Source organism: Lissotriton helveticus, chromosome 1_1, assembly GCF_964261635.1.
Source record: "Lissotriton helveticus chromosome 1_1, aLisHel1.1, whole genome shotgun sequence".
Taxonomy (NCBI): domain Eukaryota; kingdom Metazoa; phylum Chordata; class Amphibia; order Caudata; family Salamandridae; genus Lissotriton; species Lissotriton helveticus.
Window position 1 is genome coordinate 463,399,183 of NC_136057.1, and position 16,970 is coordinate 463,416,152.

Below are 16,970 nucleotides of genomic sequence, written 5' to 3' on the forward strand. Positions count from 1 at the left end.
GGCCAGATGGCCTTCCAGGGGAATTGTACCGGGTTTTGTGTTCAAAGTTAGTAAAAACATTGACTTATTTATTTAACAACATCTTTACAAAAGGGTTAATGCCTCCTGCATCATGGAGCGAAGCAACTATAGTCCTTATACCAAAACCAGGTAAAGATCCAACTGACTGCGGGTCCTATAGGCCGATCTCGCTGCTGAATATAGATCATAAGATCTTCGCTGCAGTTTTATCAGCACGTTTGGCAAGCGAGATCGGCTCTATAATCCATGAAGATCAAAAGGGCTTTATCAAGGGACGTCAGAAGGTGGATCTAACCAGGGACTTGGTTGCGGCGATAGATATCGCCACAACTTTTTCCTTACCCTTGGCCACCCTAACATTAGATGCCACAAAGGCCTTTGATAGGGTCAACTGGCTCTATCTGACATCTGTATTAAGAAAATTCCAACTAGGTGAGAAATTTTGCCGTACTATACAGCTTCTATACAGAGCTCCGACCGCTAAGTTACTAGTGAATGATACACTCACTGAGCCATTTAAGATTTCACGAGGAACTAGGCAGGGCTGTCCCCTTTCCCCGCTTCTGTTCGATCTTTATATAGAGCCCTTCGCGCAGATAATAAGAGAAGAACAGAGTATTATCCCCTTTGAGTTCAGTGGGTGGGTGAAACGTCTGGGCATGTATGCAGATGATATCCTGATATATACGTCAGATCCCATTCAGGCATTTCCAACAGTTGTCAGGAGAGCAGAAGAATTCGGGGAAATCTCGGGATACCAGATAAACGCGGGAAAAACTGAAATAATGGAGTGGAACATTAACAATTCACAATTGGTCACAACCTCCTCAATGCGCTATCTGGGAATTACGATCACCCAGGAAGTTAAGAATTTAGCTCAAGTAAATCTGAATCGGATATCCCGAGAATGTCGGGCGCTTCTTAAGCATGGACATTCCTCCCACTGACGATCTATGGGAGGGTAAGTCTTATAAAAATGTCAATTATACCGAAGCTTACATTTATATTTAACAGCATTCCATTAGCTTTTGACTCAAAACAAATCAAGAAGTGCCAACAGGACATTAACTCGTTTGTGTGGAATTACAAAACAACTCGGATAGCATGGAAGAAACTGAGGAGGAGGAGGGAAAAGGGTGGGCTCTCCCTTCCAGACATACAATACTACGCCTGGGCCTTTCAGCTATCATTCTCAAGAATGCTACTGAAGACACCAACGGACTCAACAGTAGGGAGAATGTTTAAGGCCATGTTAACTGGAACAGGTCTGCTAATGGACGGGTTTTTATTCAAATTTGGAGAACAGAAATTTTTCAAGAAGGTGATGTTGAAGGTCTTGCAATCGTTGGCCAGAGCCTGGACATTGATTAAGAGGTCAACAAGGCTTGCCTACTATTCAAACTGGGCTCCAATGTGGGGTTCCCCGGGGCTCCCACCGTGTTTGGGTGACAACCTCTCGACGCCATTAAGAGAAGGGGGAATCACGAGATGGGGGGACTTGTTAGCTGGTGGGGCATTAATATCATGGGATAATTTGCTTGAAAAGGTAGGCCCAGGACTATCAAGGTTTAAATACATGCAACTAGTAAGCTGGTCTAGAGAGCTCCTCAAAAAGAACGCCTCGGTGGGGAGGTGCAGCATGTTAGAACAACAACTGGTGGAGAAACCACAGGGAAGCAAAGAAGTGGCACATTGGTACTGGGTAATTTCGGAGGAGGTGGACGGAGATTTCGACCTTCCTGATGAAAAATGGGCGGAGGATATGCATCCTCAAGGAGAAGATTGGTGGATAAGATCATTCACACTTTTATACAAAACTGTCAAACCGGCATGGTTGAGGCGAAACCACCTCTTCACACTACATCGAGCCTATTGGTCACCACAAAAGCTGGCAAAATTCCAAGCTGGTAAAGGTTGTAATAAGTGCGGTCTCCAGGGTGCATCGGACGTTCACATGTTTATGGACTGCCCACTAATTAAGACTTTCTGGGCGGAAGTCCTGGATACACTGGGCTCGATACTTAAAGTATCCTTAACCTGTTCATTAACACTGATAATTTCTGGAATGGCGGATAATGTGACTGGTACAGCAAGGCCGTTACTGTTTTATGCAATTTTACTTGCCAGACGTCAGATATGTAAATTCTGGGTGGACTCAAAGGCGCCAATACATGCCAGCTGGCTATCATCTTTAATTGAAACATCAAAAGTAGACCTGGCTAGATCTTGCAGTAGACAAAACCTCTCTTTTTGGAATTTGTTATCTTCTTGGTGTTAGAGTACCGGGGTTTTTTTTTTTTTTTTTTCCCCCGGTCCTATGATTATGCCTCCAAACTTCAGAGTCCACTGTGGCGGTTCCGTTAGACAAGAAAAGGACCTCGTGGTAGTCCCTACCTTGATGGAGTCTGTGTCGGGTATGGCTGGTCGCCACTCTTCACGAAATACCTCAGTAAACCCAGATTCGGTCTACCGCCAGAATATTCTCCAAAGAGGTGGAGATTGTGAGTGTGTGCTATCCCGAGTTGCACGAATAGGTGGTTGGCTATAAAGTCTGCGGGTAAGAGGTACAGGCAAATGAGGACAAAAAAAAAAATAAAAAATGGTTAGAATGCCCAGGAGACCAAATCAGCCCATCTGTCGCTTGATGCAAGCATGGCATTCGATAGCGTGAAATGGAACTACCTCTTCACAGTCTTGGATTGGTTCTGCATAGGTCCCAAATGTATAAGATGAGTTAAACTCCTGTATGAAGAGCCATTAGTCAGAGTGCGAGTCAACGCCACTGTGTCCCTTGTGTTTACCCTACAGAGAGGTACTAGACAAGGATGCCCGGCGTCTCCAATTTTATTTGCACTAGCCCTGGAGCCACTCGATGCATGGGTATGGCAGGATCTTTGATCTGGGTGGGACCGATAAGGGAAGAGTGGGAAGACCGAATATCGGTCCACGCAGGTGATCTCCTGCTATATGTGAGAAAACCGAGACACTCAGTAGACTGCATATTACAGATCTTCTGTATATATATAGGGAGTACTCTGGATACTGAATCAAATGGGATAATTTGCTGCTATATCTGCTAGCCGGGGAAGCACCTACCCTGATATCCAGATGTGTAGTACCCATACAAAAGCTTGGTTTTAAGTATCTCGGGATCCACATAACATGGGATCTGAAGTAAACAGGTACACAGGATGCAGGAGAAGTAGTTTATTCAGTACCAAGAGAACCAGCTTATTCCAATACCTCTTTCATAAGCCGTTGAAATACTGAAGCCGCACTAGCTAAACCAAAGGGCATGCGACGGAACTGGAACATGCCCTCAGGAGTTATGAAAGTGGTGAGAAACTTAGAATCTTCATGGAGTAGAACCTGGTGATACGCACTAGCTAAATCTAAAGTTGAGAAAATGCAAGCACCAGAAAGAGTAGCAATTAGTTCATGAATGTTGGGTAATGGATGTCTATCCACCCAAATTTCACTGTTCAAACTACGGAGGTCAACACACAAACGAAGTTCCCCGTTACTTTTAATTGACAAAACTACTGGGGATACCCAGTGGGAGGACTCGGTTGGTTCGATAATACCACGAGTCACTAGATCCAACAAAATGATTTTTAACTTGTCGCGATAGGCCAAGGGTACATTCCTAACTCTATGTCGGACTGGTGTTGCATTTTCTTTTAAAATTATTTTATGTTTAAAATTTACAAATTCACCCAAAGTGTCAGAAAAAATCTCTGGAAACTTGTTTTTTACCAGAACTGTAAATTCATCCTCAGTAGGGGTTACTATGTATACAGGTGGAAAAGCATTGGGGTCTAATTTAATTCTCAATTCGTGTTGGTGTGGCCAACTCAGAATGGAGGCACCTTTGGATGCTACATAAACTTTCCCTTTGATGTTATTATCTTTAAATTTTATATCTGCCCACATGTATCCTAGCAAATCAATTTTCCGACCAGTATAACCACCTGGTCGAACATCCGATGGCAGTAGGCATGAAGAATTCCAGTGTCTATTAAAAATATCACTGCCAATTATGCTATACCAAGCACATGAGTCTATAAGCATAGTGATTTCTATACCATTTACCAATATTTTATCCTTGGGAAAACCTTGACATTTAGAATCACCAACACATAACAGAGTGTTGATTTCCTGAATCTCTTCAGGATTACCGTAGTCAAACTCAGTTAACAAGTTCACTTTCTGTGGAGATCTGCACATTTTACTGAAATGCCCAGGCTTTTTACACTTAACACAAATTTTATTCCACGCTGGACAACCCTTATAATTGCCAACGTGGTCATTCGCACCGCACCTATAACAAATAATAGGGTTTTTCTTGCCAGTGAATTTATTGTTTCTTGAAAAATATTCTTTCCTAGTTTGAGTGAAAGGAAGTTTCCTTTGATTATGGACCTCTTTTACTAAGGCAACTTCTGGAATTATTACTTTGCTCTTAACATCATGGCCTCTGATCTCACTGACGAAAAGTTCAGATTGTTCAATCCCTTTGGCTATATTTAATACGGCATTTAAAGAAGACTCGGTTCCCATCCATAAACGTTCCTGTATTTTCTTGCTTTTGGTCTTCATCATTATTTGGTCTCTTAGTACCTGCTCAAAATTAATTGTTTCAAAAGCGCAAGAACCGGCTAAAGTTCGTAATGCAGCTACGTAATTTTCAATTGACTCCTCGTCTTTCTGCGCTCTGGAATAAAATTTAAATCTTTCCATGACAACATTTATTTTCCTTCCGAATCTAGAAGCTAACTGTTTTACAACAATCTCAAAAATATTAAAATCACCTGCTCCATCTATGGGGGGTAGATTTTCTAACTCTTTAAGGCCAGCGCCACCTAAACAATTTTTTAAAAGGGCCAATTTTCTTTTGGGAGAACATCCATCTTCCTCCACTACATCCACATAAGCTAGAAATGTGGGATACCAGAGATCCCATTCTACTTTAGGGTCCCCAGCAGTAGGCAGAAAATGCGAAGGAGAAACAATGGTATTTGACATTTCTGTTAAAAAGGAAAAAAAAAAAACAAGGAGCTCGAGCTCGAGAGGTATTATAAAGCTGACGAGAAGTAAAATGAATCAATAATGGTCACAGTTAAACATTCTTAATACAATAAAACAGTATTGAAAATAATAAATTAACAAAATAAAAGTAGTCACCGTAGTCAATTACGTTTCTTGAGTGAAGTTTCCTGCAGGCAGCAAAATGAAAGAACAACGAGGATACAGCAGTACATTAAATGTAGATGTTCATCATGAAGTTTGAAATGAGGAAATATTTAGTAGTCAATACAGCGTATGCGGCGTTAATTGAACACAAAGAAAAATAAATAAATAAACAAGATGGCAGCTACGTGACACTTTGACCTTTGCGTGTTCAAAAACGTGGAGTTAGTGCGTTAGTGCGTATAGTAGCGTCATGTAGAGTGTTGACGTAGAACAGATGCGCAGAACAGACACGCAGTTGAAATCTAGATGTCAGCGCGAACTTTGAAGCTCCACGCGAACGCTGATGCTCGCGGATCCTCACGCGGCAGAATGTCAGGTCAGTTTTAAAAATATACAGGTCGTGTGCTGCAATTTTCCTTAATGACTCTAAATACGCCAAAAACAACACAGCGCAAGATTAAAAGAGGTCAAAAAGAATGGGAAATGGCAAATCAAAACACGCAGCAACACGGAAATATGTCAAACGTAGAAATAGTAATTAATATCCAAGGAGACACAACGCTGTACACTGCCGCAGGTGCGATCAAAGCACTAAGTTAATTTACTGCCGCTGGTGCAATCGTTTTACACGTAATGAAAAAGAATAAGAAAAATGTTGAAATGAAATACCTTTGAAAATGCGTGAACACTGTTCCTTGGTTTTTTGTTTTAAAAAAAATTACTTCTTCCATCAGGCAAAGAGTGAGTCCTTCTTCATGGTATCCCGATCGTCGCCAGTTTATGAAGTAAACAGGTACACAGGATGCAGGAGAAGTAGTTTATTCAGTACCAAGAGAAACAGCTTATACAACCACTAACAGGTAAGCCTCTCCAGAGATCAGAATAACTCCCACATAGAGAATGTGGAACACATAGAAAGCATAACAATTCTAAAGTGATGTCATCTACCCATCTACAGGGATACTACAGGATCCCCAAGAGTTTCATCGACAGAAAGCAGGCTTACAGCTTGATAGACTCATGACAGATGCTAAGCACTGGCGTTCGCTTTCCCTGGCACTGATGGGCCGGGCTGCAATGTTCAAAAGGATGGTTCTCCCCCGTTTGTTATATGTATTGCAAAATACGCCATATGAGATGCCTCCCTCTTTTTTCCAACAGGTGAACTCAGAACTCCGCGCGCTACTGTGGTGCGGGGCGGCCCCGCATATAGCCCTGGGTAAACTCCAAAGAAGGGTTTATGTCAGAGGCCTAGCGGTACTCGATATACATAGCTACTACTGGGCAGCCAAGCTTGTAAACGTGAATGGATGGATGTTTGAGGACAGGACGGATCCAGCATATAGGGTTGATAGGCTGGCAATGGGAGCAAAAGGTCCACACGAAATACTCTACACAATGCAATTAGGCAGGAACCTCCCAACACATACCAAAACAGTGGTCAAGGCATAGTTAGTCTGCAGCAACAAAATATTTGGGTTTGGAGGGCAAACTCACAGGAATGCACCTCTATGGGCAGGTGACCATTTGAAGGGAGTAGGCAAGCTCGGGGGTATCGCCAAATTGGAGCTACTGGGGTTGGAGAAGTTGGGAGATATTTGGAGAGGACCAGTATACATTACGTTTACAGTTCTAAAAAGGAACATGATAAAGGGGGAGGGGAGTGGGTCAAATATGACCAATTAGGGCACGCCATGCGGGGATATATTAGGGAAGGAGAGTCCCTGGAAACTGCCTCACCATTAGAAGACAGGATACTGACAGAATGACTGCAGGACAAAGCCATATCCTGAATGTACAAAAAGATAAATAATAATGCCCCGGATCCCATGGGTGCTTTAAGGACGGCCTGGGAATTAGAGGAGGACGAGGAATGGGTGGAGGTGCTCCAAAGCCCAAGAGAAGTGGAGATACGTGCAAGGTTCCGATTTATACAGCTCAAAGTGCTACATAGGGTATATTACCCCAGGTAAGTGCTACACCGAATGGGACATAGTGAAAATACATTGTGCCATAGGGGATGAGTCTGAGGTGACCTTCTACCACCTACTTTAGGAATGCCCAGTCCTATAATCGTACTGGCAGAAAATAGCCAAGGCAATGACTGAAGCGGTGGGCATGGAAGTTCCTCTAGAACCAAAATGGTTCCTTCTGGTGACTGCAGGAAATTATGATCGGACAAGACATGTAAAACAATGGTTAGCACTAGTGGCAAAGCGGAATGTGTCAAAGAAATGGGGGCGACGCCATTCCGACAGTGGAAGAGTGGGAAAATGATCTAGACTGGTGCTGGCAAGTGGAACTTACAATATACAACAGCAGAGGATGCCCTAAGAAAGGGGAGAAAATCTGGGAGGACTGGAAGTAATATCGAGGTTTATAGGATGGAGACTGTGATGTAACATGTTTATTGCTAGTTAAGATTGAAGTAAGTCATATGTATAGTACTCAGAAATTAAAAAGGGAACAATGTCACAAATAATTGCTTCTTGTATATACAAGTTATTGTATACGTTCCAATAAAAAGTTTTTTTTTTTAAAGTACTCATAAAACCGGTACCTGAATATGCCCATCTTGGATTAACTAATCCATACTTGTAATACACTCTGTTTAAAATGTCTGCCTTCTTTTGAAACTTTCCATGACTAATTATGCAAATTTCCAGGGTCATGGTTTCTTATAAACTTTAACATCTTGCGGAGGATTTGGACTAGCACTAGCATTAAAGAGGAAGTTCCACCTAACGTGTTTTTGGGGAAACGAACATCCCACAATAAAAAAATTGCAAAAACTGTCAGTATTTTCCTTTTTTCCACTGTAACGTCTGTCACTTTTTCCATTTTTAACAGCTGAATGCTAACACTTGGCAATCAACATATTACATACACATATATACATATATATACACATATATATATATATATACACATATATATATATATACACACACATTTACATATACACATATATGTATATATGTATATATACATAGTGACGTGCATATACAATGATGTATATAACATGCATATATTTCCAGAAATTTTAATAAATATATATTTTTTTTAAACTGAGGCCTAAGCTTTGAGAAGGATTCTGAGACCTAGAGCTTGGCTCTGTGGTTTGAAGGGGGCACACCAACGTGCCTTCCTCGACTATTCTTTCTTTTCTGTAGTACAGGCCATGCTTTTCCTGCCCTTGAAGAGTGATGACGACCGGCTTCACTTAGGGAATTTTTTTCTGTCATGTGTCTGACCCTGCACTGACAGTGCAGTGGTGTGTATACAGAGAGTTGATATAGTGAGTGGTAGTGTGACTCCCTGTTACATGAAAATGTGTGAATGCGAGGCAGTCGCACACTTGCATTCAGGGCTGCTGTAAGTAGAAAGCAATTACTTAATCACAATGGTTCTCGTTGGTATCATTCATCCTTTATCAGCCAATCTTGACTGAATGCAATTAATGCATAACTTATAAATATGTATCCATTCCAGACAACGATATATAGTCTTAGGCTTCTATTCAAGATATCAACTTTTATCACAATGAAAATCTCTTTACATCAAACAGTGCATGCAGTGTGTCCCAGAGACTAAAAAAAGCAAAACCAGTGATTTGCAAGCCAGGTGAATTTGAAATGTGATCACAGGTGTCTGTGTTTAAAAAAAAAAAAAAAAAAAACAAGGTTCATAATAAACTTTTTGGTCGACGATGTTTCGACCCTCAATGTGGTACAAGGGTCTCATCAAGACAAGATGTCTGGGACATCTAGGATTAATAAAATAATCTGAAGGGTAATCGAGTCTAGTAGTAAATACTCATACCTTATATATACATTGCCCAAGTAGTGAAGTTCCCTATGGTCCACGCAGGTGAATAGGTATGATAGGAGCCCTGTAATTGAATGGTACGAACTCACTGTGAGGGTATTGAGTACCGGAGCAGGAATAGTAGAATAGGTTACTAGAAGCCAATCAAACTGCAAATAATCAATTGCAGGAATACTGAATAGAGAACAGACTGGTGGATGCGCGGCAGCCTGGGAAGCACCGCAATAGGCGTTTGTGTGATTAGGGGCGGCCTTAGGCATGTGCAAGCTGTGCACATGCACAGGGCCGCCAAACCCCAGGGGCCGCCACGCCAATATATATCCTTAATATAATAATCCTCTGAGGATAGATACATATTTGCGTGGCGGCCCCTGGCAGGGATTTGGCGGCCTCCGGCTCTGTTTCACTTGCAAACACCTTGCCCCCCCCCTCTCCTCTCCCCCCCCCCTCTCCTCTCCTCTCTCCCCCCCCCTCTTCACTGGCCTCCGCACCTGCGTTCCTCCTGGTTCCTGATTAGCTTCTTTTTTTCCCTACCCACTGCTGGCCACATCTTGTGTCAGAATATCCTCCTCCTCCTAAATTTTATCGTTCTGAGACGAATTCAGAAGGGTAGGAGCAGCCTCAGGTACTGGTCATCCAACGCCTTTTCTGGACGTTTTATTAAAACACCTTCCTGAGCTCCGGGGGGGGGGCTCCGCCCCACCTGGACCCCCTCTTCTGGGGTCCCCTACCTAAGCTCCCTGCCCAGGGCCGCCATAAGCCTAGAGCCGCCCCTGGTGTGATGTATATCGTGCAGGCCAAGTACCGCACTTTAAGTATGGCCTCCCATCGGTGGAGACCGAGACAAGGCATATGCTTTGAAGCGTAAACCATCACTGTCTCACCAGGGACAGTGACAAAGTGCTAGATCACTAACAGTGATGAATGTCAGGTGTACCAGATGGGGCCAGATAAATGAATGGTGGGAGGAAGGTTTAATTAAGATGCACTCAGCAATAAACTAAGAAGAAATATTCACAAGTGATATGTACAATTCTGCCGTTATTCTAAATACAGGCTCGGCAGCAACCAACCATAGGTAGAAAGTGGATTGGCAGGGGTAGAGGGGCTATCGACTGCGATTTTCTACCTGTCCTACAACATACAGGGATGACCCGCTTTGTGCTTTTAGACACTATTTTTACCTAAATCTTTAAGATTGCATATCTCCAGTTCTACTGATTTAATTTTTGTCATTGTGGTGTCAAATAACTTATTACCTTTTATTCTATTTTACTAGATACACGTGAAATTCACTTTATTGCCATTTCAAGTGCTGCATAAACAGTGCCACTACATTAAACCTGACTGTTTTGTGCCAAGCTCTCAGAGGTTTAATCACAGGTTAATTTGGTGTTTGCTTGTGCTTCATCCGGAGAAGAATTGAGGTTGCTGCTTGATTAGGGTTTCACCCCCGCCACCTCCATCCAGTAACCAAATTTCCTACATTCGTTATTACTCCCAGAGGTGTTACTCCCAAAGGCAGATGGCTGTTAGGTGCAAGTCTTTACTCATGATTGTGATCATCTTTTAGGTGCACTAGTTTTGGACTGGTTCCTGGACCATAGCAGTGGAATCAACATTCCCTGCGGGCAATAAGATTAAAGCTTTCCCACGAAGTTGCACATTTCTCGTTGACGGAAGAGGTTGCACTGCACAGAGTACCAGGGCAACGTTCAATATCCAGAGTTTGTTTCACAGACAATCAGTTTCCCACAGGTGATTAGACATAACCTGGAAAATGTGTAAGGAGCTGCTTGCTGTGAGCACTTCAGTCTGCTCGCCCTGCTGCTAGAGAGGAGTAGTGGATATCCCTGCAGTAGGAGACTGCCCACAGAGAAAATTCGCTTGTGCCACACTAGAAATCAAAAACCGATCCATCAGTTGATGCCTCTATCAACAAGATGGTATCGGGGTTAGATCAGTCCGCCAGGCACTTATTAGGTTGCTATCGGGCGAGTCGATCCCATTGTTAGGTCAATTAATAAAATATTTACATGTAGCCGAAAAATGTTTGGTATAGTCAGTTTGAGATGTATTATACTTATATCCCTTGAACTTAATTAGAGGCTCTGGCACAGTTTCATATTTTGTAATATTTAGTGTTCACGCTGTTAAGATAATAATTAGACATGTAATAACTGAAACTACTCTGTTATAGTAATTAAGGATGACCTTTATAATTGTTACTACTTGTTGCACGTCGGCACATTATTATGCAACATGTGCAATTTCCTGCTAAAGTAATTATCGATGCATTTTATACTATGTTTTTAAAATAGAATTACTATTTATTGCATGATTTAGCCCATGTTAGATAGATTTTATAAATTGTTTTTCCTTGCATGTAAAATGTATGGTTAACTGGACTGGTTTTATGATATAATAATGAATGTATTTGTAAAATGTTAATATCTGTGGTACTTTTTTTTATTGAGTGATTGTGAAGTTGTTTAATTGCAATGATTTTTATAAATCAAGCAATAAAGAATTTAACTGACAAGATGGTATCTAAAGAAAATACTTGGAGGAAAAGAAGCACCCCCACACAGTCATGGCTGAAAAACCATTCTAAGGATCACTATTTCTGTTCTCCTCGGTGGGAGGGGGGGTGGGGGGTAGATCTCCAATCTTCCAATATTTGCAGATTTCTATTAACACTGCTGTGAGAGAGGATTTGTTTTTAAATCTTTAAGGGTTACTTTCTTGTACTTCAAAAGTATGGCATCCAATGCTCCCTGGGGGCCTTTAAATCAATCTGCTTTTTTCTAAGTCAAAATCTACTGGGGCAGATTCTTTCAATAGTGTGCGAGTATTTCATGAAGCGGTCTGTGGGAGCCAACATCGGTAATTCCTGCTCTCCCTGGATACATCTGAACCTTACTTCTAGTTCTTCGGTGTCTCGTCTCCACACATCTATGCAGAAGGAGGTCTTTCCATCCAGACCAGTGATACTCAGATTAGGGCCGGCGGCGCAGGAGGGCCTCCTGACCTTTACATGCGCCAACAGCAGCACTGGGCTGCTTTTTATTCGACTTAGCACAAACATTAAACAAAAGTTAAATAAACAGCAGCATTTATTTAAAGGTTAATTACAGTTAAAGAAAGGAAGTAACCAGGGTGAACTGATCCCCTTAACTTTAACACCTGCATCTGTAAAGACCACAAACGCGTAAAAATGTTCAGAATTCAAAAATGCATTTCATTAACCTGTTTCACCTTAGGAAAACAGATTTTAGCAGTGCATTCATAAGTATTTTTTCTGCATGACTATTACTCTGCTAATGTGAGGTTTATATGTCCATCCTACACCAACACAACAACAGAAAGCATCAGAGTACAACAATTAAATGACCCAGTTTCAACCGGAATACAAATATATTCAACTCAACTCCTTTAATATTATAAACCACAAAAAAATATTCAAACGCACAGGGAGCACTGCACTGTTAATGAACAGTTACTGCTGAAAAGAATTTATTTTGAAATACAATCATTAGATGACTTGCACATCAAATAACCATTTGCCCACTCACAAAACTGAATCGGTAAGAGGCATTCATTACCATAGTTTCATATACACACCCACTCTAGCCAGTCTTGCTTTATTTTAGAAGTTAAGAAATTTAACATTCAATCAGTTACATTTATTCTTCTGAATATGTGAAAAGCAGAAGAAACTCACTGATGTGGCAAATGAAGATTCGCGGACCCAGCAGTATGGAATAAAAAGGAGGAATGAACACCTCAAAGTCTGTCTCTTCAGTAATCCAGCCTATTCTGATGGAGGCAGTGACTTGCGATTTAAGAAGATGAGTTTAACAGCGTGGACAGTGGTGATAAGGCGCAACAAACAGGCGGATTCCTGTAGAATGAGGCGGCTAGTGCACCACAAACCACAGCCATCCAAATATAGCGAACAAGAGGGTGTGCATAATATATGTGGCCATCCCTTATCTATAGGAAATACCAAATTCATAAAAAAACGTACTAATATTTCAATATTGCTCTTGTTTGATCTGCATGGCCTTAGGAGCAGAGGTACACACTATGCCATTCAATTTCAATTAAAAAACCTGCATAATTATTAGGACAAAGGCAACTGCGGGGAAGTGGAGGCAGGGGAACTTCCTTCGGTCTCCATCAGTGGGACAGGTCAGTGGTCTTTCTCCTGCAGCAGAGACCAACAAGGCCATAAGATCACAGCTCAGAGGTTATGCGTGGCCAGCAGCCTTTCATCCTTCCAAATTAGGTACAAGAAACTGAGCCAGGAATTAATGCCTTGTATTCCTTCCTTCCTCTCCAAGGCCCATTCGTGATGCGATGGGAGGTCCAATAACAGCGCTGCATAAATATTTGCATCTTCCCTATATTCAATACCTGCTTTTCCCCCATCGCTCTCCTTTCCAGATTTCTTCCCGTCTCCTACCCCTTCTATAGACTGGTACTCCATTTTGACCCCACCTGCCTGCCAGCCACATACCTCGGACCAACTACCGACTACACACTGTCGCCCCCACTGGTGGGATAAAAGCATTTTGAGAAGATCACTGTATACAAGGCTCCTCCCCCATTCTTCGCAGCTTGACGACTATTTTTTTCTCTCCTGGTCAGGCCTTTTTTTCTCTCCTCCCCCTCATCCCCAAAATGGGCTATAGTACACCACAATGCTTCCCACATAGCCTAGGCCCACCACAAATACAACGTACTTCCAACCACGCACCACCCCGTCTATCTGAGAATGAGTTTCGGCACCCCACAATAGGAGATAAAGCACTATAAAAATGTTAAAATACAGCAGGGTAACCAACTGCTTCACAGCATGAAATAAATAAAATATTAAATGCAGGGCTTTAAGTGGGATGAAAAAACTGGGGGGTATTAAAGGGGCGTGGCCAGTGTAATTAAGGGCGTGGCTTAAAAAACACATAAGCAAAAAATCTGTGCTTAGCATAATGTGCCACCCAACTTGTATTTTGCTGTTTCTGTCATTGCATCCAGATATGATACAACAAGTAACATCATACATACAACAAGGCAGGACAATGGACTTTGTCAATGGTTGTTAGTTGTATAAGATAAATAAGCAGCAACTATGGCTTGTTGTATATAATATTTAAAAGCTTCCACTTAAATCCCTCCTGACACCACGACGATGTTGCTGCTCCTGAGTTTCATAAAGAGAAGGGAAATCCAGAGAGAAAATGACTCTCTTTAAAGAATTTCTCTTCTCCTACAATGCTCACCCGGCATGACGTCATGTCGTAACTTCTCCACTAGTGAGAAGAGCAGTGTGAGCACGCGCACATGATATGCCCACTGCAGTCTGGAACAAAACTGACCGCCTGTGGCAGGGCACAAAACAGAGCCCGATAGAGACCCGTTTCGAGGCCCCCTTAAAAAAACTGCCGGTGCTCAGACCCGGTGAGACCCAGCACACTTAAAGCCCTGATTAAATCAAATAATCGTAATAAGATGATCACTGCATTTAGAGACAAAGGTTGTAAGTGTGAAATGAACACATTTATAAACTAACTTAAGCTATTCGCACTACAGGGATCAACAATGTGTGGAACAATTCCCTAGTTTACATACACTATGCACATTGTGTGTCCTTTGAATCCCGGTGCAGGTATCATCCAAACTCCAGCTCCTTGGGCGTCAACATTCTTGCAAGTGAAACCCGGAGAGGACCGCAGACCATGGCAATTGAAAAGGGGGGGCCCTCGGCCCCCCCGCACGCATGGCGGCGCGGCGACCGTCTCCCCCCCTTTCCCCTTTGGTGTCTCTCGGTGGTGGGGGCGGGCCCTGGTGGGCACGACCCACCACCGATTGGCCGGCGGCCTCCCTGACCCGGATACCAGGAAGAAGGTCCGGGTCAGGGGGGGCGGGCTACAGGAGGGGTGGGCCGGGAGGGGGCGTGCCCCCCCCGCCTCGCCCCTTGAGAATAAAGAGGTGGGGAGCGCCCAGGAGACCCCCTTGTCCCTGGACGCTCCCTCACAGCACCGTGTGCCCCGCGCTCAGGGCTTCTTTGTTTTAGCGCTGTTGGGCCCCCAGCGGCCCGTAATTCCTTTTCTTCTTTGTCCCTCTGCAGGTCGTGGTCTCGGGGAGGATCGGACAATAGCGTAACAGAGGATTTCTTCCGGAGGCCCCGAGGCATGGGGGACAGCCTTTCAGCAATGCTGGAGCAGCGGCAGTACACAAGTTCGGCGGGACGACGCAGGGACGACGGAGGATCATTGGAGCGGCAGAGATAGAGCGGAGATGGGTCCGCGAGAACCCCAGCTCCGACGGCCGTGTCGACGGCCTCTGAAAGCGTCGGAACACGGTGAGGAAGCGCTACATGGGGGCAGAGTAGTGGTGTGCAATGGGGGGGCGCCGGTGGTTATGCCCGCCTGTGACATTGGCTGCATCTTAATACCTTCCCGTGTGCTAGCGGTTGGCTGTCTGGGCAGAGAGATCTTAGTGGTTCACGTGGAAAGCAGTTAAGTACATTGGGCAGTGCTCTGACAGGTGCCTAGAACTGCATGTTAGTTGTTGAAATATTATTTTATTCGCTGCGTTCTGCTTTAAATGATGAACTTTTACCTTTTAAGATGTTGGACGGATGTGTGCATCTTGAAGCCTTTTTACCCAGCGTTTTGTTAACTCTCTGGCACTGTACCGTGTATATGCTAATCACGAAGGCGAATGATTACCTAAATTCATAACATTTTGTTTTGGAAGGTCAAAGTTCTCCTGGTGTGCCTGGTTTCTCAGACGTGATGCAATCTAGAAACACCCTCCTTTGCTTGTTAACTAGGCTTGATCGCGCATTCTGTTATTTTTTATTGTGTGGGATCCTATCAATTAATTGTAACCTTGCGAAATGAAAAAAAAAAAAAAAAAAGAGAGAAAAAAAACACGACTGCACAGCATATGTTGTGCGTTCATATCTGCTTGCCTAATTGTTTCTTACGTATAGTTTAAATCCATGTTCTTCTAGTGCGAGCTCTGTTGGTGACTGCATCAGACATGTAGTTTTGCCGAAGTTCGTCACCACGCAACACTCCTCTTAGCACTGTTTTCGTACTTAAGGCATCAAGGGAGCCATGTTTGAACACAGCCCGTGGCCAAATACACTTCCGTTATGCAGCTGTTTATTGTGGAGTAAGGTATTTGTGTGGAGGGAGGTGGTTCTCTGGGTCTTTTCTGCTTCTTAATGGAATGTCAGCGCAGACAGATTGTGTGCATGCAGCAGTGGGTTAAACGGAGACTTATTCACTTCAGAGTTAAGCAAGTGTGTGCGCTTGCCTGTTCATTTTAATTTACACTTCTTGACTTTACAGTGTTCTTAAACTCAGACGGCGTAGGTTAGCATTGTAGTTGCAGACATTGGCTGATGTAATGAGTGGAACAATAAATAGCCTTACTTTGACTAGGGTGAATCCCATCCATATTAACCCCAGCAGATCACAAATTATGATCTTTGGGAAAGATTCCTACACAGTTGTGGGAAGATTCCTACACCGCCATGCGGGCGGGGGGCCGAGGGCCCCCCCCCCCCCCTCCCCGTTTTCAGTCTATTTCGCAAACCACACAATGGCTATCCAGGGGCGAGGAGATGGGCGACGGGAATTCACCAATTGCTTTAATTTACTCGCTCACGTTTAGGTTGGCACAAAAATTCCACCCCTCTTTCTTTGCATGGCCATTCGTTTTCTGACATCTGTGACTAATGCCACCGAAAACGTCCACGTTTTAATAATGACAGCGAAATTTAGCAGCAATTTCATATACATCAGCGACTTACAGAAGCTGTGCCAGAAAGAGGTCGGACGGAGGGCAATGGTTTCTTAGCAAAGTTTTCATATCCAGTCACTTATCCAAACATTGTAATTCGGAGGAAT

The 16,970-nt window shown here is 43.2% G+C and overlaps 1 protein-coding gene across 2 annotated transcripts in view; it reads right to left on the bottom strand.

Moving 5' to 3' along the window:
• The window catches only part of PARVB (parvin beta), a 604,437-nt gene that overhangs the window by 430,046 nt on the left and 157,421 nt on the right, over positions 1 to 16,970 (bottom strand). Inside the window, exon 1 of one of the 2 annotated variants that reach the window (XM_078673861.1) lies at positions 12,767 to 12,869. The exons of the other annotated variant lie outside the window; for it this stretch is intronic. Within the exon in view, the coding sequence (XP_078529987.1) occupies position 12,767 (1 nt within the window). The 5' untranslated portion in view covers positions 12,768 to 12,869. Of the gene's footprint in view, positions 1 to 12,766; positions 12,870 to 16,970 lie in introns of those variants that run through there. 2 annotated transcript variants of the gene reach the window in all.